The sequence below is a fragment of the Syngnathus acus genome, chromosome 5 (genome assembly GCF_901709675.1).
Source record: "Syngnathus acus chromosome 5, fSynAcu1.2, whole genome shotgun sequence".
Classification (NCBI taxonomy): domain Eukaryota; kingdom Metazoa; phylum Chordata; class Actinopteri; order Syngnathiformes; family Syngnathidae; genus Syngnathus; species Syngnathus acus.
In genome coordinates, this window is record NC_051091.1 from 756854 (window position 1) to 783181 (window position 26328).

The following is a 26328-nucleotide window of genomic DNA, read 5'->3' on the forward strand; positions in this document are numbered from 1 at the left end:
CACCAGCAAGCATATGTAACCATCATTAGTGTACGTATAAATTCAAAATAGACAATTAAGATGGTAGTGCATTCAACTTTTTGTTTTCCAACCTTGCGCTTTTTTTCTTTAAACAATGGTGTGTAGTCAAGACATCCACAAGGATTGGCTAGAGTCAAAAGGTGGCAGGCAGTTTTCCCTCAGGTGGTCCCATTTATTTTCTTTTTGTTTTACAAAAGTGCAAAAAAGTGCAATGGAGGATTGGCATGGCAGCATTGCTTGGCCAACAAAAGCGTGAGTCCTGTCGCTTGGTTGAATGGTTATTTGTCTTTTACGCACCTCTTCAAATATGATGGGAAAAAAGTTCGAATTATTTATTAAACGCTTCTTAATATGCTGCCACAAATTTGTCTGTCATCATACATCATGATGTAGTATTTGTTTTTTGAATAAGAATGAATGTTACCTGTCACCCAGGACACTTTACAAGCAATCTGATTTTGTAAAGCAGTTAGTGTCGTCAGTGGATAATTGCCCTCATAAAGACTTCGTGTTTTTTCCATGCAAGAATAGTACGGGTATGATTGAAGCACCGTGCAGCCAGCCACATGCATGTTTAATATTAGCTTGTGCCTATGCACAATTGTTTGCGTTCTTCCTATAAATGCTTTCCTTCCACGAGGTGATGCAGATCCACCCGCTTTCATTGGTCTCCAACCCTGGAAAGAAATGAAAGTGCTTGTGCCCCGTAATCCAATTGAGGGTCTCTCACCTCTCTCTCTCGCTCTTGCTACAGTGGCAGTGCACGCCGGAGGAGTTTTCTTAAGGGAGCAGACGAAGGGCAATATTAAAAAGTCCAGCGGTATTAGCGAAGCCTTGTGTACTTGAAAGTCTCCCAGCCGGCTTAAGTGCTCTCCTCTGGGTTGCTTCTAAAGCAGCGGCTCAGGATGCGATTCATTTAACTAAAGGATAAAGGAGGCCGTGTCGTATTTCCCGAGGAACTCTAATGATGTTTCGCCCACCTTTGGGGGCAGCTAAAGTTGCGAGACCAAGTCATTGCCATGCCATTTGCAAGGGTTGCTGCCAACATTTTACAAGCATTACTGGCCGCTAATGCAACTGGCATGCAGAATGAATTCTTCATTCATATGAGGCAATTAGTTGCACAATCTAATAGCATGAATATGTTGCACCAACCCCCACAAAAGGCAGTCGAAATGCTTGCAATGTGTTTTTCATGAAAAAAGAAAACACTTGATTGTAAAGGCAGAGCAAATAGATTCAAATAATGAAACCCTTTTCCATCATTGGCCATAAAGGGGCACTATAATACATCAAAACAAAGCACATCTAGATTTGATTGTGAAAAACGAATGATGTGGCAGCTAAGCTGCATTTTGAGTCATTTTTGCAGAGGATATAACATTTCTGTTGGGCAAGGTAATACATTCATTGTTCATTTGAAATGTATCAATACATGCAAAAAGTAGCGGCTAGTCCGCAAAAGACGCTACTAGTTTTTCTTCTTTTTCGAAATAAATGAGCACTCGCCAAGTGGCAGGCTACTGTCGATGAACGCTGACCAAACATGACCTTGTGGAATAAAAAGAAGCTTCATTTTGATTTACTAGCAATTTCTGTTGAAGGGCGAGCCCTTACCCGTGACAAATAACTCGAGCTGACGCCATCCTCGCCGTCAATGAACAATTTATTATGAGTGGAGATTTTTCCATCATCATTTTCTGATGAACTGAAAACAGAGGTGGATGATGCATGAAAAGAAATGACGCTCCTGTTGTGTTGTGTTGTTTCTCAGAAATGGCAGTAATGTGTCTGAGTCAATTTGACCCCGGGCATGTTTAATTATCCAAACAGTAGAAGGAAGTGAAACAAATCCCAGTAAGCAATGTTAACATCTCATTAACGCCTTTCCAAGCACTTTAGTGCATTCTAGAGAATAGTTCTCAAGAAGGGTTCACTTCTTTTTACAATTTAATACAAAACCTGTTAAGTGTTTTAAATGTGCATGCATTCTTTATTCCAAATAACTCACGGCGGTGTCATTCACACAGTTGGTCGGACTGGTCGCACATGATTCTCCTAATTACATTTTAACAGCGCTTCATCTTAACACGTAATTGTTCTGGACAGTCGTTTAGTAGGGAGGGGGGGGGGGGGGTCTGTCTGCCCTCTGAGCGGACTTCCCGCAGGTTAATTAAGGTTAATTTGAATGACTGCAAGCACATGCTTGATAGTGCTCGGCGGAAACTGTACTTCACTTTTCACCGCCGTACTTATTTCACATGAATAAACAACAAATGTTTGGACAGTCTTATGTTGCATGCATGATGCAATTGCCATGGTGTTGACCCAATAAGGATCATCATTGAATTCATTATTCATGTAAGCATGTCGCTATTGTTGCTATTACGAGTTCCTAAATAATGACTGTTAACCGAGTCTCGGTCTTTGCGGCGCAGGTACGAGATCCGGGACCCGCACCTGGTGGAGGAACACGTCCTGCAGGTCCTCAAGGAGAGGGCCGACTTCGACAACTACAAGCCCCGGCCCTTCAACATGCGCGAGTTCTACGACCGGACGGGCCACGACATCAAGGACATGCTGCTGTCCTGCTACTACCGTGGCATGGAGTGCAGCGCCGAATACTTCAAAGTGGTGAGTCAGCCGCGTGTCGCTGTGGAGCGCCAGCCAGGTCAGCAGCGTTAACACAGCTCTTTGGAACATCTGAGCAACGTGGTGACATTTGCTAAACAGCAAACGGGGAGTCTGGATTGTTGTGTTCCTTCGTGCTGCTGAGCATTGCAATTATTGCCAATGGGAAATGCACACCGTCCGTGTACATACATGGCTGCTGCCTTTCATCTCCAAGGTGAAGCAAACCTCTCATGATGGCTTGCTTGAACGTGGCGTGGCCTCTGTGCCAAAATGATGACAATTAGCCTGAGATTTTGCCCCTTGCAAATCTTAATCAAAATAGAACAAGCTTGAATGAAGACGCTAAAGGTCTAGGTAGTATGAATACATACTGTTAAACGTTCCTTTCCTATTTACACACTTTTATTGAAATGAAGCAATAGAATCCATTCTGGATTTTGCATCAACTCAATCAGACAAAAGTGTGGGCAATACTTGACAACTTTGGCTTCTTTGGATTTTCTAAGCCTATAACCCTTCTCTTGCCCATATCCCGTCAAGTGATATCGGAACAGTAATGCAAAATGTATTCCATGTTGAAATATGACTGGCAACTTAAGGTTGTCGAGCACCATAAGCTTTGGCTCCAAATCTTTGGTACAGCTAAAGAACACTTTATCACTCACTTCAAATCATCCAGCCAATCCAGTTTGTTGTTGGATTGCAGCCCTCTGGGGAACTTTCTTTGGCTTTGGGTGAACGCCTACTCCAAGAGTGTTTTTTTTTTTTTTTTTTTTCTTCTTCCCCATAACCGATCCTGTCTGTCTGCAAAGGTAACAATTTTGCAATGCTGCTCATTTGGTGAGCCATAGAGAGATTTGCAATAGCTTAGGTAGGAAGACAAAAACAACAATGCCAAAACGTGATTCCCAATGAATCGGCGCAAGAAAGAAAAATGACCCAATGTATTTCCAAAAGTGGGATGATTGGCTGAGCTGCATTTTGAGGCACAGCAGGTAGTGTGTCCATCAGAGCATGTTCACTGCCCCGAAAGATGCTTACAGCTGGCTGCTGGGAGTGCAGTTAATAGAGTCATTGTGGTGACTGGCGGCACAGTCGATTTTTGTGCGCGCGTGCGTCGGAATACACAGCAACAGAGCTGCACGCTCACTTGCAAATTGTTTCGGTTTGGTTGTCTCACTGACCCCATTTCGAGGTGTGCAAAGTCCAGGTAATTCAAAGAAGCATTTTTCCTCCAGATTCCCTCCTCCTCAACACTCACATGACCTTTTTGGGTTCCTGAAAATTGTTCTTGGCATTTTTACTCCTCTGGCAGTCATTTCATTTCAGCCAGAAACGTCCAGTTCATCTTGTCTGAACCTGCTGCTGGGTAGAATAATGAGTCCAACCCCAATTAGTTTCCCCATTAACAGATCATCTTATCTGGTTATGTCCCAATAGCGTGAGAAGCAAATCAAACCCTCAAAAGCAGTTTCAAATTTTGACAGGAATATCTGGAAATTTCAACAGTAAAGGTCAAGGACAAGGAGCAGCATCTGACAGATGCTCATTGCACTCAAGGTTTGTGAAGAACAAGGGAAGTACCGCAAAGCAAAGCGAAAGCAAAGCGAAAGCAAAGCGAAAGCAAAGCGAAAGAAAAGCAAAGCACATCCTGTCAGTGCAGTCAAGTGATTGTAATGCCTGTGTGTGCGTGTGTGTTGCAAATCCAAATGCTGACAGTGTTTGTTTTTTTGTCATTTCAACCACAGCATCACAAACACAAGCTCGGAGGTCCAGCACAATCCGTCCCATAGTAAATAGAGAAACTGGAATTGTGTCCTTGGCTGCATGATAAGAGGACTTTGCTGTACTGCTTGCAACATTTGAATGTCGCCTGAGAAATGTCCATACTACTTATGTACTGTCAGCCTATTTGACAGTTGACATATATGACAAAAGGTGGACTTTTTAAGACTATTTGACTAGAGTGTATTAGCGTACTTGGGTCTGCAGATGCCATAGTTTGGCATGGCTGTGGAAGGAGAGGTCTGCACAAGGTCTTCTGATGAACATCTGCATTGTGGTCATGGCATGTGTTTACCGTTCCAGGCAGTGCAGTATTTCAGAATTATCTTGGATAATGGCTCACATCATCAACATAAAATAATAAGAGAGATAACAATTGCATGCATCTTTGAACTTATTTCAATGTTATTGCATAAGACTTCTGGAGTTGGGCAAACTCTATTACTTCAGTACAAACATGATTTGTTTTGTACTCTACAAGCTTAATGAGGTTGAAAAACGTCATTTTTAATGATGCAAAATGATTCCAGCGGCTGGCTGGCGGGCGGCGAGCAGGGACGCAGAGACTTTGGAATCATTTTTGTGAAGTCAAGGCAGAAAGTTTGGTTCACAATCAACAAATTGTTGAAGTCATATAGACATCTTATTCAAATCTAAGTTATGCAAAGGCGCTTGGCCTTTTGCTATTGCAACGCAGGATGGATTAGCCCCAGCACAAAGTATTCAATGCGTAGAAATAATTCAATAGAAGCGAATAAAAAGCAAGTTGAGCGTTTGAACGAAGCGCCGCCCGCCTTCAGTATCCGGGCCGGAGCGTGGCGGCAGTAAAAGGGTGATTAACACAGCTGGCAGCGTTGGTGTGTTGATGCTCAAGCGTGACTTGGACCACTCCCTGCTAGTTTGTGTGCGCTCCGCTCCAAGGAGGAGGCGCTGTTATCAGAACATGATCTGATGAGACTGTATTAAGAGCTCGCTGCAGTCCGACACCATGCCTGCATCGGCTTCTTAAAGAACATGATGGCATTTTGAACCCACCTACTCACTCACTGACCACCACTGTACAGTCAGCCTACGCCTGCATATGGTTCACAAATTCATCTGTTCACATATTTTGCCCTGGAATTCATTTTCACATATTCACAGAAAGAAATGTTTTTGTGAATCTTCTCTAACACCCTTAGGGGGGAAAAGTGGTAAGGGCTAAGGGAAAAGTAGTAACTAGTTTCAAGGAAGTAGTTTTGAAACTAATGTTCAGTGATCCTGGTTTGAACTGTTAATATAGTAGCTGTTGATACACATTTGATGTATGAAATTCACTCCTAAAACACAAATATATAAAACAATCAATGGAAATCATTGTGTGTTGTGTGACCAAACTTAATATGTCAGGACAATGGTAACCCAAGGAGCAGAACATAACACTTTTTCCATCCCTTTTCCGTAAATGAAACACAATAAGAACAGAAAGTGCAGTCAATATTTCAGAATTGGTATGGTTGTTCAAATCACTGTCTCACATTGGCATCATTAAATAACCAGTTGATCTATATTTTCTTTTTCCCCATATTTTCCAATGCATATTGTAGCATCTGATTTGTTCTGTCACACAGATGCGATGCCTCTATGGACCAACTTTACATCCTACCATTGTTGTGCTTGTTCACAGCTATTGATTGTGCAGTGTGGGTTGAAGCGACCTCCTTCACTACCGCTTGGTCAAGTGGAATGACACCACGTCACCGGTTGTAATACTTGACAGGGCGCTGCGACATTTAAGCGGCTTCCCATTATTCCTGCAGGAGATGCAGGGATCTGTTCTCGGGGACTGCTTCAGTTCCAGGTAGTATCTACGGAACTGTTTCTTGTACAGTAATAACATGCCATTAGTTAATATTAATAAGCAGCCTATAGCCTGAAGCGTTGCTGCAGAGGATGAAGCAAAGGAACCAAAAAGTGAAACTATCCAAGTGAGAAGAGCGAGACGAGTAGCGGGGGGCTGATTTACAGGCTGCAGCAAAGTCTCTGAATGAAAAGAAGCACTGCAGTGAGCAAAGGACACTCGGCAGGCTCTTGTTTTTTGAGCAGACATCTGCCATTCCCGCCGCAATTTTTAGTGCACAAACACAATCAAATACGGCTCTTCAATACAAGACATCAGCTGGCTGGATGAAGAAAAGTCTGTTGTTTATGCCGCCTAGATGCCAGCCAGCCAGCCATAAATCCACCTGGCTGTAGTGTGTCCTGTGCTACATCACTTATCTCAGATCAACTCGGAGAATTTGTCACACAGGTGAAAGATGCGATAGGAGAACCATAAGTCTCGTTTGCTCATAAAACATTGTCCCAATGGCCCCCTTTCAGATAATCGAGCTGCCAATGACGTCGGGTGAGGTTCTTAAAATGAACCGTCGACGTGGCGGAATTTGTACGATCACATTTTTCAAGCGGGATAAAGGTCAAATATAAAGTCAGTGCAGTCAGTCAACACAAGTTTGCAGACTTTCACGGACAATCCAAAGAGTCACTCGGATACGTAGCCGTAGGGTGGACTTTGCCCACTCTGACCAACCTTCCCTGGTAGCTGCTTGCAAGCAAGTCGGTGAAATGCAATACATTTTAAATGGAAGCCAAATCCTCCACATCTTTTCAAATGAACTTGCTGTAACTCAATAGCCCGGGTGCTGAGTGGGTGGATACCATAATGCCGCTGGTGCATTGCTGCGACGTCATTGCAATATTGTACTCCACAGTTCACATGGTGAGATCTTAAATACAGGAGACCCTCATTCTCCTCCGTCGTCTCGTTTTGACGGATGGGATCGATCTATTTTTTCAGGTTCCCCTCGGTCCTCATTTAAAGTGAAAAATGTTACTGTGCAGTGCTGTTTGACTAGTAGACATAATAATGAGCTATTTCTTTAACGACTAGTCCGGTCCCACCGGGCCTTTTCGGCTCCCTGTTCAACATCAGCTCCCCGATCTGGTGCAAGTTGGACTCTTGTGTAATTACCATGACGGTTCCATTTGAACTATCGGCTTTGTTTCAGCCGTCTATTGATCCTCCCAGTACATCTCCCTGCCCACGTCCTCCTTCCTTCATCGGTGGGAGCGAGAAGCGTTGCTAATGAGAGGCGATCGATAAAGAAAACCCAAGACTCTTTGTTTTAGATCCTGTTGCGCGCGCACACGCACACATACCCATACACACGCACACATACACATACACACGCACACACACACTTTGAAATTAGAATTCATGCAGTGAGGTGTTTTGAAAGGAGACTCTTGATTGGATTTTGTCCACTTGTGAGTAAATTCAGGAATGATCGAGTGATTTGCCGGGCTAATATTTCCTTCTCTGGGAGCAACTTCTTAGCTCAATGGCCAATTAATTGTATTAGCTATTGAACACAATGACATTTGAGCAGGAAATTCAAAACATCCTCCCACCTTTATTTTTTCTCCTCCATTTGCCCACAGTCGCTGATTCCATCAGACGCAGGCTGGATCAATCCATGTGCTGTTAGTGTACAACTAGCGGACAATGATGAAGTCAGTTCAGCCATTTGTTGAGTCATGAATGCTTGCCGGATAAAAACAAGCCATTTTCTTTGAGACAAATGCCGACTGCTTTTCCTTCTTTTTCTTTTGTGTTTGTATTTGGCAATCTTCAAGCGCAACATGAAATGACCAACTTTTTGTTTGTTTTGTTTTCCAAGTCTCAGTAGATAAGGCTGATTGAATATTTGTGTCTGGGGAGCGGTTGTCACGCAATCGTGCAATACAAAGTGAACAATGCACAGTTAAGTGGCCCAGCTGCTGTCACTTCAAATAGCCGCTGTCAATTCAAAAGAGAAGTGTACGCACGTGCTGCCTGTAGAACACAAGTTACTTTGCTCTCATATGAACAAAAGCCTTCTTGAATTGGCCACTAAACAAAAGCGACAGTCTGCGGCAATGCAGGCCGGCGTAATGGCAGCTCATTTAAGGCATGATTTGTTTCCTGACAACACACAAATTACAGAAATGACAAAGCTGATAAGTGGAGTGAGTGACTGGAGCTAATTGACTCAAGTTCGCACGCACGCACGCACGCACGCACGCACGCACAATATTTCTGTTAACCCAGTTGACAGAAATTTCCTGTGAAAACGTTTTTTTTTTTAGTGTGTCATTCCCTCTAGAGGTATATTTTTTCAGAAAAATGTGGTTGGAGTTTGAATCGTATGACTTTAGTGGGGATTCAAATTTAGATTTGATTAGATAGATTGTGAGTGATGTGAGTCACCCCGCTCACTCTTTGTTTGAACTTCTGCCCTCTGGGAGGCGGTACAGGAGCCTGCGCTCCCGCACCACCAGACTTTCCAACAGCTTCGTACTCCAGGCTGTTAGGATCCTGAACTCGCTCCCCCTTTCAGCGTAGCGTCCTGTTCTTGCTGTATGCTCACTGGCTCGGTTTTGCCCCTCGTATTCAATGGGTTATTGGTCTGTTTTTATTCATCGCTCATTTTATTTTATTTATTATTTATGGTTTGTGCCTTCTTGTTTTTGTTTGTGTCGCCTACTTGTATGTCTCGTCACCGTGGGATGGAGGAAACGGAATTTCGGTTTCTTTGTGTGTCTTGACATATGAAGGGATTGACAATAAAGCTGACTTTGACTTTGACTTTGACTTTGAGATGATCCACCGTTGTATCTTTGAGAAAAAAAAAATCTTAGAAAGTCAAATATGTTTATTTTTTCCATGCACAGATGTCATGACCGAAACAGGGAGATAGATGTGTGCAGACACTGACACTAAAGTGATTTTGAAGAATGAATTTCACTACTGTCGGAGAGAGAGAGAGTCTGAGCCAGATAATGCATCCATAAAGAATCAATTATAATCACGGTGACTTTGGAGTCCAGGGGATTGCCAATGCACAGCTCTTTTGGAGGAAAGGAAAGAGCCAAGGGTTGAAGAAGATAAGAACATTAATGTGCGCCAGAGGTGGATTCCGGGTTAGACAGACAGACAGACAGCTATGGCAGAATGAGAAGCAGGCCATTCTCTGCCTAGGCTGTGTTTCTGGTCGCGGAAAGTGGGACACATGAAATTGAGGGCAATCCAGCCACAATTTATCCAGCACTTAGGGCAGGGCAGGGCAGGGCAACCAGGTAGCCTCCTCCCAGTGGGCCGGCCTCTGCCATAAAACGTCTTTGAGGTCCAAACTGGTTAGCGTTAAGCACCAGCCAAGAAGTAGTTTCAAAAGGATGGCAAGCCCTGTCATGCAAATGGTGGTTCATTGCCACCAACTTTCATATACACTCAGTAGTGGTGGAATAAATATATATTCCCAATTGCACGTATGTACACACACACACACACACACACACACACACACACACACACACACACACACACACACACACACACACACACACGTGCATCACTCATCCACTCACCATTCAGGGTCATCTTAATATTTTTCCTGTGTTCACCCCTTTGGTCTTTTGTTTCAACGGGCAGCCTAATTTAATTCTGCCCTACTAGTTTATTAAAGTTTTGGAATTCATTAAAGGAAAATGAGAGGAAAACATGATTAATGGTTGTGGCATTTCAAGTTGGTCCCGATAATTACAGTGGCTGATTGATGAGTGCGAGAGCAACTTTGCACTGTACTTTGGCAGAGGGATGCATTATTAACGACAACGAGGGCTGGTCAAAAAGCTTTTATTCGGCGCAAGGCAGGAGGAGATGCGTGTGCCGTCATCTCGGGCGCAGCGTGACGTCCGGGGAGAGATGAGGTCTAAAAAAAAATAAAAAATAGCAGGGAACACCGCTGGGAATGGGAGTTTTCATCTTAACAGGCATTGTCTTGATTTTCTCTCTTCTCTGTCTCTCGGGTACATTCTCTTTGAACATATGCTGGCACTTTCCTTTGACCTTGCTTTGTGCAGCCTTTTCCAGCCTTTTATGATGGTGCATGTGTCAAACTATGGTGCATACACTGCATATTGGTCAAGTCACCTGTTTAAAGCAATATCGGTAGTGCTGAGGAACTGTTCAAGTGAGTTGAGGAGCTCTTGGGGCAATGAAGCTTTTCATTACGCAGGGGTTTTTGTTATTGTGGCAAGGCTCAGTCTTTTTCCCCTAAGAACAGCACAATAAGTCACGCACTGTCACGGGACGTATTAAGTAATACAATGCAATCATGGAAGAAACATTTAGTAGGGCGTAACGATATGGCCATACACACTGTTTGGTACCTTGGTTGACGTCAGCGTTCAGTTCACACAGGACGAGGACTAAATGCAAAACAATGCTGCTTATATTATAATTGACTTTAAATTCCTCCTGATAAGTTCTCCAATCAATCCAAGCTTCTTAAAAAGGTATCCTGTAATGTAAGAGCCATTCACGCTTAGGCAAGCGAGCCTTTGCGCCAATCATGGAAAAGCTGATGTCAGTGACAACTGCCCAAAAAGACGATTCATTCGAAATGAACTTTGCCAAAGATTTACTTTTTCAAAAAACAGGCCATTTTGAAAACAGCAGTAAAACCAGCTCCCCCCCGAAAATACCTGAACAGGTGACTTTGCGAATAGTGCATTGTGAATCGGCGCCTTCCAGTAGTATATATTTTTAATAAGGTTTAACCACTTTTATTCTATGCTTCTTAGGAAAGTAGAAAATCAATAGTTTATTTGCTTTAGGGAATTTATGATGCAGATAAGTGCAACGGGAACACTTGCGACACACTGGATTATTGTGCTATAAAAACACCAATGACATTTCTTATTGCTTTTGCCTCGTGTGGCGAGCCCCAAGAGGGTGTTTAAAAGTGGCTGCAAGTAACACTAGTTTCCTTTCAAAAGGCCTGGCCGTGCGTGACATCTGCTGCGTTCCGCTGTCTTTCCATGCGGAGCTTGAATATTTTGCATCACTCTTAGCCTATTTGTTGATTGAATTAGGAAAATAAAACCAGTGCCGGATTCCTTCTATTTGGGGGGGGGGAATAGACGTGTCACTCAAATCTCCAGCAACCTCTCAGCGCCCTTGTTATCATTTCTTTCCAAGCCAAAGCCTGAAGGAAACAGCTGATCCATTGTTTACAACCTTCACCAACAGTGTCCTCGTGCAAACCTTTTGCATGCAAACCTCATGGGACCTGGAACAAGTGATGATATTTGTGGTTTTGTTTTTGCTTTTGTAGCTGACTGAGGGCAAAAGGTTCAAAAGGAGACGCTGAAGATTTACCGTAGAACAAAAAATGGTTTCTATTTTGGAATGACAGTCTTGTTTTGTTGCTTGGAACTTTACCACATAGCAAATGTGAACATTTTGAAGTGCTAAATTTCTTTCATCCTTGAACAGGTTTCCTTCCATATGGTATTTCAGTTTAGAATACCAATTAAAAATCCTGCGCTGTCAGTCAATGCGAGAACAAAATGTGCATTTCAATACTTCTTTCGGTAATAGTAAATGTTATTTTGTATACTACAATGGCAATCATCAACCAAATCACTTTTTTAAATTGCATTTACTCCTGCAAAATAGTCTCCAAAGTTGAGACTGCTGACGGTGCTTTACTCCCTTTCAAAGCTTGGTCACGCTCTCGCCTTTAATGCCATAACACCAAGTTGACAAAATTAAAAATGGATGTGCAAACCGGCAAATTTTCAAAGAAACAACATGAAAGCATTAGTAGCGGACAAGACACATACATATCTTGCAACACGGTATAAATATTTGTTCAATTTGGCCGTCTTCCGGTTCCATACAAATATGGACTTGGTGTTACTACGGTAACAAATGAACCACACCAACTGACCTTTTCTTAAGGCATTCCTTATCCCGAATCATATTTATTCACCATGAGAACTGAGTTTCCAGTGCTTTGAAGAACTTGCAAATGAGTTGTCAGCAGTCGGGTCCAAGCACGCTCACCAGCTCAATTCATAGCCGCCCCGCGTTCCAACATGAAATATGCGCTGTCGTCCGAGCGTGAGAGGAAACGCTACGCTCAAAGGTGCGGCAAATGATATCTTTTCATTTGGAAGCTGAGGAGGCTGACCTGCAGGTGTTTTTTTTCAGGCAAAGGCAAAACTATTCAGGGCTTTACCTCGGCTGCTGGCAATTTACGAGCGAAAGGAGCATACGCCACCTCCGAACAAGCACGCTAGTTTATTTCTACATGCTATCAGACATTGCTCATCCTAAACGTGAACTGATTGTGCAGGTCCGACAAGCTCTCACCTGAGGTGGTCACCGCACTCTAATGTGAATCGTGTCTATCCCCCAAGCCAAGCGTGTTTTTCAAGAAGAGATGAGGCCCGGTGCATTTAACAGCAGCAGCAGCAGCAGCAGCGTGGAGACATTTAGTAAACAGCCATTACGATGCGCCGTCGCAGTCTGAACCTCGGACGCATTAGTGTCGTATGATGAAATGTTGGATAAGGCATCATTTTCTTGCAATGAAGGGGGCCTTAATGAACTCTCCACCTAACCAGGCAGTGAGCCATGAGGAAGCGTGGCAAAGCTGACGGCTTTTGTTGCCGGCCGACCGACCGACCGACCGACCGACCGACCTTTTTGTGTCACACCCTAGAGTCGGGCCATCACATTTATCTCGACCAAATGTGGAGTATCATTTATTTGATTGATTATTGTTTGTAATGTTGTTCACATTTATGCTGGTGTCGAGATGATAATTGTCGCTCCCAGACATTCAAAGATGTAGCACTTGTTCATTTTTGATCTCACGAGAAACCAGAGACAAGTTGAGGGCTAAGATGATAACAAAGTTTTATGATATAATGTCATCCATCACTATTAGCGAATGCCATCATTCAAAGAGCACACTGCCTAGACTCTTTGCTAGATTCCGACTCAAAGTCATTGTTGGAACAAAATCGATTTGAAGCCCACTGAAAAAAATGTCCTATTTTCTTTAGCCTTCACCAAAGCTTGACGAGTATAAAAGTCTCTCTCCCAAACTCCATCTCTTTACGATTTACTTGCGTGTTGGACGTGAGGTTACACAGATCCATGCTTTTAATCCCAAGTGAGGGGAATTTCACGTCCAAAAGTGTTCTAGAAATGCACGCGCTGGGTTTTTGCAGCGTGAACTGTTGCTTCGATTTTATACTAGCAGCCAATTACATCTTAAGAGCACTGCGAGAACAGCTAAATGGGTAATGGACAAAACGAGTGAAAAACAATCAGCTTTCAGCTACCGCTTTGTGACATTGTATTTAGAAAATGGATAGCAGCAAGCCACGAGAGAGGCTGCAATTGTTTACGTACTTCTTTTCGAACTCTATTGAGCAAGTATCAATTTATAAGACTGTCTTTAAAGTCTTAACGCCTGATCCCAATTGACTGGTCCCATTCCCCTAGAAGGCCATTTCTTTCAAAGTCAGTCACCCAGCAGTCACAGTTTCAATCCAATCTGGAGGGGTACCCGAGTTTGAAACATTTGTTTTACAATTTGAAATCATTTTGAAAAAATACATTTTTATCAAATGGAATTTGGAAAACCGTGTTGAAACAGCATCATTTTCCTGGTTCATTGACTGTTGTCCTGCTTACCGCGATTCAATGATGATGATGATGTGAATTATAATTGCAGCATACGCACTTCCACATGATGTCAACCTATTCAGCGATGGAGAACATTCCTTCCACAACAATGCTGGTTGAACATGTTGCACATGGCTGTCAAATGATCCTCGCCCGTGACAGAAGCCTTTATCAAGTGTTGAGCGGTGTAAACGGGATCCAAAGCGCACATCAATAGCACTTCACTCAATCCCCTTGGGAAGGGAAATACCCGTCCGTCCCTTGTCTTCTGCAAAGATGCCATAATAGGCCAATTAATAGGCCAATTAAAAGGCTCAACCGCCGTCCGTTTGCCAAACAAGGCCGTTAAGGAAGGCAAGCGCTTTGAGGTTGCTCTGTTGGAATGATGCCAAAGTCCATGTGAGTGGCAAATGGTGCTTTTTCAAAACACTGCTTGTTTGATTCACTTAAGATTATATATGGACATCAATTGAACATGTAAATGCGGGAACAACCACGGATCCGTAATTTATGGTGATGCTTCGGGCCTGATGATGAGGTGCAAATCTAAAAGACATTACACCTCACTATGAGTTCTATTATCGCCGGGGACTAATAATTGCGTCCGGGCCCAGACGAAAGCGCCCGCCACCTTTTCTTTATGGCACCTCGCCGATATGATCTGGGAGCGCACTGGTGCGAAAATCCTTGGCTTTTTATGCCTTTCTATTGTGTGGAGCGGCCAGACTGTGAGATAGCAAGAAAAAGAAGGACTTCATGTTAATTAGCTGACGAGCAGGCTGAGAATGAAATCAAACCTCATTCATGAGAATGGACTGTGCCGCTGCTCCTGTTTTTGTCCCTCCTTTTAGAAGAGAAGGAGAGGGATGAGGCTGATTTTACTTTTAAAAGGCTTGTCAGCTGAATGGGAATTCAGAAATTTGTTTTTTTGTAAATTTGTAATTTGTTTTATTATTCATCACTAATTTAATGCCGTTATTACCCGTATAAGTGGGGATTTCATCTTTATTATTCACTGATATTTAACTTTGGATGTGCTTGTCCACACAAGGAGACGTGTGATGCTTTCACCCGAGGCATTTTCTATTCCGTACCAAAAATAATGAGACCGACAGAGCATGGCTCGGGAGATTCTTTCTTTCTTTATTTAACATATAAACAAGGCTGAGGAAATCGTTTGTTTATTTATTTAACATTTAAACAAGTAACAGGAAATATTTCAATAGGAAATAGACAAAAATACTAAAAAAAAAACAAAAAAAACACTTGGTTTACATATTCAGAAGGGAGTACAAAAAAGCAAAAAATTTGTTTTTTCTCAATGTCTGATCGAGGCACACGTGCGCACACATACACACACACACACACACACACACAGGTAAAAGACGTAACATTACATGGCAACATGGTGCTTGCTCAAAAAGGGCTAATGTGTTTACAAATGAAGAGTTGTCTGTATAGCACAAAGGGTTGTTCAAATAATAGCACATAATGCAGGAGCACTCTTTGCTTAGCAATATAAAGGTGATACAAATGAACAATCCTGGTACAAAAATAGCTGAAAGGAACCAAAGCAAAAATACGCACAAGCTTCGTAGTTGAAGCGTCCTTGGAGCAGACCTCACTCGTTTAGCTTTCCCTGCAGTTCTACTCCAACATTAAAAGAAGTTGGGAGCATTTCCATATCATTTGTCATATGATCGCACCTTTTATAGGAAAAGGAGTTGATCGAAAGTTGTGTCACACAAGATCATCATGTTTTGTCACTTGTCAAAGTGGTGTGTGTGCCAAAAAGCTTAAATGACTCTATTTTGCTGAAGATAAAAAAAAAAAAAAGAAAGAGGAAAAAAGGTGCATTTCCACCCATCATGACTTCAGAGACTTGGCCGTCCGTCTCATCCCTCCCTTTCTTTGCTCGCTTGTCTGTCAGGAGCCGCCGGGCTTTGATATTCATTGGGTGGCGCCGTTGAGATGCACAAGAGCGTGTTAGCCGGGTCATTTTCATCTCTTCCTCTCGTTTTCTTGCCTCGTGCGCTCGCCGTTGGGTTTCAACTGGCCTCGCATGGTTTTGAAAGTGATGGTTGTCTTCAGTTTGCCCCCCTCCCCCGCTGTCCATCATCAATCTGCTCTCTGCTCTTCTAGTGTTCAGTAAGCAACGGATGTTTTTCTTCATGTATTGAAATTTCAAAGTCAAAGGCAAGGTCAAAGTCTGCTTTATTGTCAATTACTTCACATGTCAAGACATCGAAATTACGTTTCCCACTATCCCACGGTGACAAGACATAGTTTATGTTTACTTGTTTTGAATTTCTTATTCCGCATAAATACAAGCATTTCATTATGCGTGTCGTTTTTAAACGTCCTTGTGAATATGGATTGGTCTCAAGTTGTGGCAATATTCAATAGCCTTCTCTTGATGCTGGATTTTATCTTCTCATAGTTTCTTTTTTTTTCTCCTGGGCTAAGCAGTTGCTGCCTTGTTGGTATGTTTAACAGCATCAGTCAGTGCTGTTGAGGAGCCTGGGAACGGGCTTGGCTGACTGCAGCAAGAACATTTGCTATGCACCCTCAGAGGATTGTGTCAGCACACTCTCAGAGGTCAGCATAAGAAGATGAGCCCACTCCCCACCAAATTGAACAAATACATCACTGTTTTCTTTCATTACACAACAGAAAATGCGTGACGCATCAGCATGTTGAGAGCTAAAAATAAGCGAGTGTGTTTTGGTCATTTTGGATGATTGTTACCTGCACGTGTCACTAAAAGCAAAAGGCCAATGTGGCTTCAAATCAATGCCTTCACAAATGACAGACGATTGCTGCTCTTTTGGTTGTTTTATGTTTATTTTTGGTTGGCGACCTTTTTTTGGCTTTCTCTTTTGTCATTTGTGTTTTTTCTTCCCCAGGTCTCCCATTTGCAAATTTGCTTACATTGCGTTTGTGTACATTTTCTCCAAAATGCATTGTGTGCTGATGTCATAGATTTGTTTGGGACAATAATCAAATACATACAAATGTACGTCGAATGTTTTCAGGCAGCGTTTGATATGTGGAACGTGTGATCCTCATGACAAAATTCTAAGATAGTATGTCCCGAATTTGTGTGTTCCCCTGGTGTGGCGCGTCTGTTGGAATGACAGTGACACAAGTCTCCAATCCAGTGATAAAGGAGATGATGGAGTAAGTGTTGTGATCCAAGTGAAAGGTGTGCGTGTGCGTGTGCGTGTCTTGCTTTTTCTTTTTTTTTTCTTTTCCCAACTCTAAGCAGACATATTGAGGTCAGCAACTCAACACTTTTTAACTTATTGATGTAACTAAAAGAAATCGTGACATATTTTTGTGCTTAGCTTCTCAGAAATCCTCCATTGAATGCCAAATTGTTGGTACACTCGCGTAAAGAATAGTTAGAAAGTATGGCGGCAATTGTGGCTGGAGAAATGACTGGAGTTCAATGTATTCCTCAGAAAGCTTGGAGCAGTCTGTCAACAAGATTTGCAGCCCAGGCCAAAATACAAATGATTTTGAGTTGAGTGTATCCAAACAGGAGCAATCAAAGTCCTCCAGTATTTTGTGCCGGCCGGCTGTGTTAATATTTGCTCAGCTGTGCAATGTTCTGTATGTTGAGAAGAACAGGTGTTGTTTGACTGACTGACTGACTGACTGACTGGCTGGCTGGCCGGCTGGCTGGCTGGCTGGCTGGCTGTCAGTCACACATGCCCTCCTGAAGCCAGTGTAGCTTCAGCTTCAAAAGTGCCAAGATGTTCCATTTTAAATCATGAATGTGCGAAATGAATAATAAATGTCAAAGTTTAGCTGAACAGGTGCAGACCTCATTTTCACTTGAGCAGCTCACAAAGAGGAAACTTCTCCCTTGCATAGAAGAGACAGTAATTAGCAACAGGAAAATTGTTTACAAATAGTCTGTGGAGCGCCTTTGTGAAGTGAATCAACTTTCTATTTCAACGGGCCCAGTGACAGGTGGCTTTGCAGTTTGGACACGGAGGGTAAACTTGTGGAAGAAGTCTGAGTCCAGAAAAAAAATCATCTCTAAGTATATATGCTCATGGCTTTTTAAAACGACAGTGCCTAGAGAGGTCAGAAGAATTGCCAAGTTGGCTGCACTGATTAGCAGCTCGCTCGCTCACGATTGAATTCTCAACTAACGACGACAAACGGCGTCCCATGTGAATTCTCGAAGCATTGTTTTCTGTATCAGGGTGGAAGTTTTTTTGAACATTTTTTGCGCATTGCGATTGAGGACCCTCCTCAACTTTCACTGACATTCTGCCTAGTCATTGCACCTAAGAACTTTCAAGTCTGATTTGATGTCTGCACAATTGGACCGTCTCGGAATCACCCGTCCGTCCGTCCGTCCGTCCGTTGATCGGCGGGGCATATAACATTACTCTGCGATGATCACTTGAGGGAGGGAGGGCGTGCGGCCACCGAGCGTTCACAGATTGAACTTCATTACAGTGCAGACGATGCCAGCGGACAAAATGACAGAAGTGCTTCGAAGCATCTCGAGAGAAAATGGAGACGCAGATCAGAGGAGTGTGCTGTGAGGTCACACTTGTCTGCTTCAAACTTGAAAGAGGACCAAGTGGTGAACTTTTAGCAACTCCCTGTTAGTCTGGATTGACACTAAGGGTGGATTTAGCCTGCAGGTCCAAGCGCCCAATTGGGATTTAAGCCTTATATCCGATTTTCTTTTTCCCCTATTTGAATACTTGAAGTGACACCTGCCAGATGGCTGCAGAACTTGAATCTACAAGCGCCTTTTTGAAGAAGTTCTGCAAAGAAATCAAAAGTAGATGATTCATTTTGATTCACCACTTTCTTCATCTGCGCAAATTCAAATCAAAAGACCACCGTTAAATTCTGCCTGCAAACAAAAGGCCAAGGAAACATAAACTCCCTCCCTCCCTAATGAAGATGTCGCCAGTGTTTTAATCAAGGCTCCGAGAAGACCACAGAGATGTTCTGAGGAACTTCTTATTCTTCACAATGGCATTTGTGTGTGTATGGGGCTAAAGTAGCATTTGCTAATTAATCTGCAATCACTCTGTTTATGAAGGCAGGTAATTGTTTTTCCAACTTGTGGACGAGCAGACCAATATAGTATGGACATGTATTTGCATGCAGATGAGCACTAAAATGATCCCCTTTGACGGCAGACCAATGAAGGCATGAAGGAGTAAACAGCGCAAGCTCATTTCAGTCAAATATGCCCCAAGTCGGGGGCTGCTTTATTTATCTCGGTGGGCCGAGATTAGGAAGTTTGGAGGAAGTGTGCGGCGAATCTATAAGCAGGTGTGTGTGTTTTCCAGAAAGTCCAGCAATGGATTGATTTTCTTTGCATTTTTGCTTGTGGAATAGGGGCCACGATCCCTTGCCATGAGGAGAAGAATTACAAACCCGATTGAGGTTGAGCAATTACCTTTCTTTTTAATGGATTTGCGTGGATCCTTCAATCAATTGAAGCAGTCTGTTGGCGAGGGGTCTCATTTTTCATATTCACATGTCATGCAGCATTACCAACGGAAGCTTTCGACATTTTCTCTAATCGGCGGCTTGCACTTCATGCGCAGTATAAAGTATACAACAGCTGTCAAACTGTGCCACGGATTTTACTTTCCGCATTTGACACCTGTGAAAAAGTAATGAGCGCTCATTTTAGGTTCGTTCTAAAATTTCACCTGGAAACTAAATATGCATAACTTCTTGTGCATAATTATAAATGGGGGGGAAAAAGTTTGACAGTATGTTCGCTTTTCATTTTGGTGGCGGTGTTTTGGGCCTCTGGTGTGGAAAAAATAAGAGCTTGCTGGAGACACACATGAGGCAATATCTACACACACTCACACAGGCGTAGATAAACAAAGAGCACTCGACCACAACAGGTGACATCCAAACACCATAGCGTGCATCAAGAGCAGCACACAAACCCTCCAGCCGTGCAGCCTTCACCTTAGGACCTCAGCAATCTCAGCAACACTGCTTCCCCATGTACACCATTGCGTCTGCTCGCATTGCATCATTTCCTCTCCCTGACATTATGTTGTGCAACTTTCTCATCTGCCTTCTGCTCATCTCCCTCGAACGTCTGCTTGCTTGCTTGCCTTCCACCACACACACATATAAGTTTGATACCGTCAAAAGATGTTTCTGCCTAATGCTATGGAATAACCAAAGGTTTGCCGCTTTAGTGTCGCCCATCGGCGGAAAATACGTACCTGCTTCTGACTGGGGCCCATTGGAGCAAAACTCTCATCCATAAAAAGGTTGCGTCAATCTAAAATAACCGATTTATTGTTCACTTCCAGTCTGTATTCATGAGACATTTTCGGTGAAAATGTCGCTAATGGTGTACGGGGACGTTCGCTGGACGAGTGCGGGCAGCGTGGAATCGATTGGAAGCGCTACTTTTTAAGGACTTTGAAAAAACACATTATACTGAGGCCCCTAAAGAAGAGCAGCATTTGTCCGAAGATGAATGACAAACAAGCGTTCGGAGACGGCCTTCGCGCTGCCGTTTCTCTGGTGATCATTTTGAAGGCTCCTTTTTATGGCAGGAGACATCTGTTTGTTGGGACGTTAACCTTCCGCTGAACCTGTTTTGATGTTTATAAAGTTCACAGTGGTTCACACAACTTTTCTTTGCTTGCACTTTGTCATTTCATTTCATCTCATCTCATCTTCCGACTCCTTCTCACTCAGCTCACCTCTTTTCTCCTTTTGGACCAAATTGTACCAGAATGACGGGAATATAAAAGCATGGAGGAAAGGTGATCTGAAGCATACCACATCATGGAACTTTGCACCTCTTTTGCTATCTACGTATGTGAGTTTTCAGTGCAAGTGCTGTGAGTTGACCACCCGTTTGTTTCATTTGCACAGGTTGAAATGGTCCCGCAGCTCTTGGACTCCACCTTGTTGTGACAGTGATTGATTGGAATGCTGATACTGTGCAACCATTAGCTTTTTATCATCTGTCCCCTAGCCACACATGCTTTATCAAAATACGTACTCCTTCTTCTATATTTATCTTGAGCATTTTTCCCTTCCTAACTCAAAGGCCTCCCCCGAGACACGTGAGAAGCTGTAATCGAATTTTTCCTGTCGTCAATCATGAAAGAGGGGCGGTGAAGGAGGTATTCCTCCCGCGGAAAAACACTTATGGTATGAACCAAAATCCTTGTAGGGAATTTGGGGGGATTTTGCAATTGAAACGAGAGGACCTTTCAATTTCGGGAAAGGCGCAAGTGATGGCACATGCGATGGATTGGAATTCAAAAGACACGCCAATAGTCCTCCATCCTCGTCGAATTAAGAAGCAGGAGGTGATCAAAAATCCTCATCTTTGCTTTACTACTGCTGTGTAGGAAATTTGAAATCTGTGAGCCTCGATTGTTGTCTTAGCTGGTGCCAGGAGGACAAAGCAGCAGCAGCAGCAGCACTCACAATATTGTGAAAAAACAATTGCATCCATCCATCCATCATCCAACCATCCATCCATCCATCCATCCATAAGGGAAGGCTTTCAACCCGGTAGCCATCATCATCATTGCCAGGGATTTATTGTCCGTCTTTTATCAAGCGCCACTTGCAGTGGGTCCAATCCAACATTGGCAGCGCGTACTCTCCAATGGCTGCTTTTGCCGGTGTCTGTCCACCTGCAGCAGTATGCTGCCTTCCGATTCAGTCTGCATTAGCCACTCGGCTACAGCGACCCCTTGTTATAACTACCTCCATCCACACTTTGTGTCTTTAGTCGTGACTTCACAGGTAAGCTGGGTGCCACTTAGCAGATAGCACTGGATAAAAGAAGGAATCAAAACCAAAAGCTGCTTAGGCTGCTTTGAGTTTAGTTGGATCAGACTCGCATCAGGTAACTCACCTTTTCTTTTGCTAAACACTTGGAAAAATTGCCAACTGGGTTTGGGATGCATTTGCTTGGCGTGTTCTCTCCGCCGCTACGTTGTTCTCAACACTAATTGACAAGAATACAGTGGACCAAGCACAGCCGCAAACTCACAAATAATTTACATTGCCTGGAAGAGATTATATTGGCCTTCATTAATAGTTTATTCGTCCTAGCACAAACGATCACCCAAAACTCTCATTGCATTCTTGAGACGTTTATTTTGCCATGTAAATTTTGGGGCAAATGTAGACTTGTGATATCAGAGTTCTGTTTGAAATTCCCATTTCCTCTTCAATACATAACGAATTGTTCCTTGTTGTTGACAGGAGCAAAGCAGTCTGCATATTGTCATTGTGGCATTTCTTGCAGTTTGTGTCTTCTCTTTTCCATCTCGCAGTTGTTCCCCCATGGGAATGGCTGTTTGGTTTGCCTCCCCACCTGTAAAGTGTACAGATGCTGCTTTGACAGGCAGTCACTCACTCCTGCAGACGTTTGGCCATGAGGCGGCACTCCGTCTGCTTCACTCTTCATCTCGGAAAATATTTTGAGAGTGTGTGTGTGTGTGTGTTTTGACAAAACTGTGTGTGTGTGTTTTGTGCTGCGCGCGTGTGTCTGCCCGTGTCTGATTGTCTGCTCGACCATGTCGCAAGCAGGCAGCGGTGATGGATGGTGCTACGTAACTGATGTGATTAATTACCCGGCCGGTCTCATACTATGCTGTGTGGTGGTGACGTAGCAGGAGTTGGAGTAGCAAATTATCATCTGCAACAAATACATGCAAAGGATGATGCAAGGTTTGTATTACTTCTGAAATGTAGAAGGCATCAATCTGGTAATTAGGATATAAAGTTGGATCTGCACGTTTTTTTTTTTCTTCTCAAATTCTGAAACTTCTGTAATGTGTGTGGAGGGGAATAAAAAGTTCATCCATTTTTGCCGTCAGGATTGACCTACTTTATAATTCATCCAATACATTTATTGACAATTGTATTGTATTTACAAGCCATAATTGGTCCAATCGCATAGGAAACAACAAAAAGACGCTTTTGTGGCTTCCTCTATCTCTTCTCTTCCCAACCATGGAAGCCAAGCGATTGAAAATGATGAATAGCATTCAATTAAGGCTCAGCTTTGTAGAGCGCAATGTGTCATGCGCGCTGAGGTACGTAGTCTTTGCATTTCTTCAATAAGGGTGCAGCAATAGAAAAAGGGAGGGGCGCCTTCCCCAAAATGGCAGGTCTTGGAGAGGGCCCCTAGATAATTGTAATTTGTCAAAAGCCTCTTGAATACTGCTCAGTGCGATTGGCTTGCTAATGAATGTAATTCTTTACGACAGAAGGTTCACTGTGCAAACAACCTTGGGCCCATTCTGGAAGGACAGGACTTTAGTTTGTTCATTTGCCTGCTTGGTAGTAGTTGAATTTACTTTTTTTTTTTTTTTTTGCTACCCAGCTCAGTTCCTCATTAATATGACTCTGTGCAAAGCCGTGCGGGTCACCTTGAAGAGAATTGCTTTTTTGCAACGTTTGATTTAGGGCCCGCTACGTCTTTTAAATACCCCAAAGCTCTCCATCAACCTGGCTGGGAATGACATTTCATGAAGCGGAATGAACGTCATGCGTTTGATGTCGTAAATAAATACCGACGAGACTGACGGCTTGATGTTTGGTGTTGGCTCCGCTTACTTGTTTTGCCCAAACCTTTCTGAATGCCCGAGGCCAACAACGGGTGTGTCGGGATGTTTGAACTGGACCACCATTGTTTGGTAACAATTTGAAGTGATAGATATGTGACAGAGCTGAAGCATGTTTTGTTTTTGTTTTTTTGTTATTTCTATGCACGAGCCTCTACTCCTGCTGAGAGGAGCCAGGTGAGGTGGCTCAGGCCTCTGATTAGGACACCTCCCCGGTGAGATGCATATCCCACCGGCAGGAGACCCCAGGGATGAGCCAGGACACGGCGAAGAGACTGGGTCTCCTGGCTGGCCTGGGAACACCTTGAGATCCTGCTGGAAGAATTGGCTGGGGAAGTGGTCATCAATGAGGCCAACCTTCTTTGGTGCTGTTGCGAAAACAAAATGAACAGCATAATGCTTTGAAGTGCAAACCTCCAAATTGATACCTGAAGGAGGAGTGGCTATTTGCTTGATTGTGAAAGAAAAAGACCTTGGACTTGGATCCCAAAGCTATCGGGGGTATGGAGCGTGCCAAGTGGCTTGCCATTTACTTGCTATCACGCTCAGCAAATGTCCCACCGAGAGGCGACGCGGTGTGATTTCACACTTTCCAAAAACACTCACTCCAACAGCAATTTATTCAAGGTTTGTCTTTATTCTCGCCTCATCAGAAATGTGTCGGTCTGCGAGATCATTCCCCGTCGCCGAGCATTCCATTATTTTGGCCTCCATTCTAGTTGGTGTCATATTGATTTAAGCTTTGCCCACCCGCTCTTAAGTGTCGCCATCCAATTGTCTTGACTTTGCACATATCGCGCGTGAGCTTCTCCCTGGCAGAGTTGTTGACCTTTTTAAACATATATTCATTCACCCTGCAGGCAGTCATGAGCGCCAGAACATGCCGGACCTATTAGCAGGCTTACCGAGCCCTGGCAACACCAGCAAAGCATTGCACAAATGCAGCTATCAGGCCACTGAGTCCATACTGTCTTCCCCCCTCTATCAGAGCAATCTCATGTTTGGAAAAGAGTTACCATGCAGAAGCTTCTGGGAAAAAAGAATCGCGCCTGAACTGCGACCATATGTAATGGGGGAAATGGACTTTTTAATTGCTTGTAAGCAAACAGTTGCCTGCCCATCCTCAAGTGTGAAAGTGAACAACGGATTGTCATCTGCACAGTTCTGAAAATGTGAGTGAGCTTTTCTCGATGGTTTGTGGTGGGTGTAACAGTGGGGCTCATTTGCACAATAATGTCCCTTTGACTAACTTTCCAGTCAAGTTGACACAAATGAGCTAACCTTGATCATATCAGTTCTGATAACTTTGTTGTTATTCTAAAAAGTGTTATTTGAGTGAGACTTAGTGAGGCATAATGGCTTTATCAAGTATCAGTACTCTGGTGAAATAAGTGCATTCCTGTTCCTAATAGACCTATCCAAGGGAGTGTCGTGTAGTCAAGTAACATAGTTGATTTTGAAGTAAGCTCATCCCTTTTTTTCCCGCAGATCTCTGCCCACTGGCTCAAACTATCTGTCTTTAACATGCATAGCGCTTCACCGCAATGCATACTTTAGGAGCAATTCAACCAAGAAGAGAGTTGGACTACAAACTAGCATGAAACATCACACACACACACACACACACACACACACACTGTTATGTATGGCCCATTAACACCCAGTAATAACCTTGGATCATCCTTTTTAACTGCTGTGTTGCATCTGCTGCCTCTTTGCTTTGCAGTCGGTTCTGGCCATAACATATTTCCGATGTTACACCGCGTTGGTTGTATGATGTGGCGAGGAGGCGGGTGGACGCTTGTGGTTGGTTGGTTGGTTGGTCGGTTGGTTGGTTGGTTGGTTGGTTGGTTGGTTGGTTGGTTGGTTGGTCGGTTGGTTGGTTGGTCGGTTGGTTGGTTGGTTGGTCGGTCGGTCGGTCGGTCGGTCGGTCGGTCGGTCAGTGAGAGAAAGTAACAGGTTTTAGCCATTCCCTGGGGACTAAGCCACATTTAGTTTGACCATTGTTGTCATCAGGCTGCGCAACGGCAACCTGCTGCCTTGGTGCTATGGCAACACACAACGGGGCTAAATAGATGCTTCCTCCCAAATGGAGATGATGTCCTCATCAAATGTTTGCTGCGTTTCTGCTCAATACTGCCTTTGAAATATTGCGGCTCATTTGCAGCTGAGAGTGAAAGCAGCTCAAATGAATCTGGCTTGCTTTACTTCGAGGTCAAGGATTCTCACACTTTTTGGACCAAATCCACCTCAAAAATACGTTTAGTCAATGAAATGTCATGAGCAAATCTCATTCAAACGTTATCATTGTGTGTTGTGCTATTCCATCATCATTGTGTGTTGTGCTATTCCATTTTGTTGCCTCCCTCCTCAAATCTTTTTGGCCTCCTTGAAGCTGTCTGTCTATTCATTGATTTTGGCATTTGAGAAATGAGCCTCAGCCTTGGCAAACCCTCTTTAAATAACAATCCTTTCAAGTCCCCGCGCCATATTTATGACTTTATTTATGAGTCTGTTTATGCATTTTATACTACTCATTCCTCCATTTGCCTTTACTCATCTCATTTTTAATCGAATTGTCAGCGCCGAGTGGCCGTGGGAGCTCCCATAAGAGCAAATAAACGGTGTCCATAGCGTGATAGTCAGCTTTGTGCATCAGATGCGGATGTTGTATTTTGCTTCAACAGGCTTAGCATGCTGGTC

At 43.4% G+C, this 26328-nt stretch overlaps 1 protein-coding gene across 2 annotated transcripts in view; it reads left to right on the plus strand.

Moving 5' to 3' along the window:
* asic1b (acid-sensing (proton-gated) ion channel 1b) overlaps nucleotides 1–26328 on the plus strand; it is an 80902-nt gene that overhangs the window by 6703 nt on the left and 47871 nt on the right. For both annotated transcript variants that reach the window (XM_037251230.1, XM_037251231.1), the window contains exon 2: nucleotides 2460–2655. In XM_037251230.1, the coding sequence (XP_037107125.1) occupies nucleotides 2460–2655 (196 nt within the window). The remainder of the gene's footprint in view (nucleotides 1–2459; nucleotides 2656–26328) is intronic.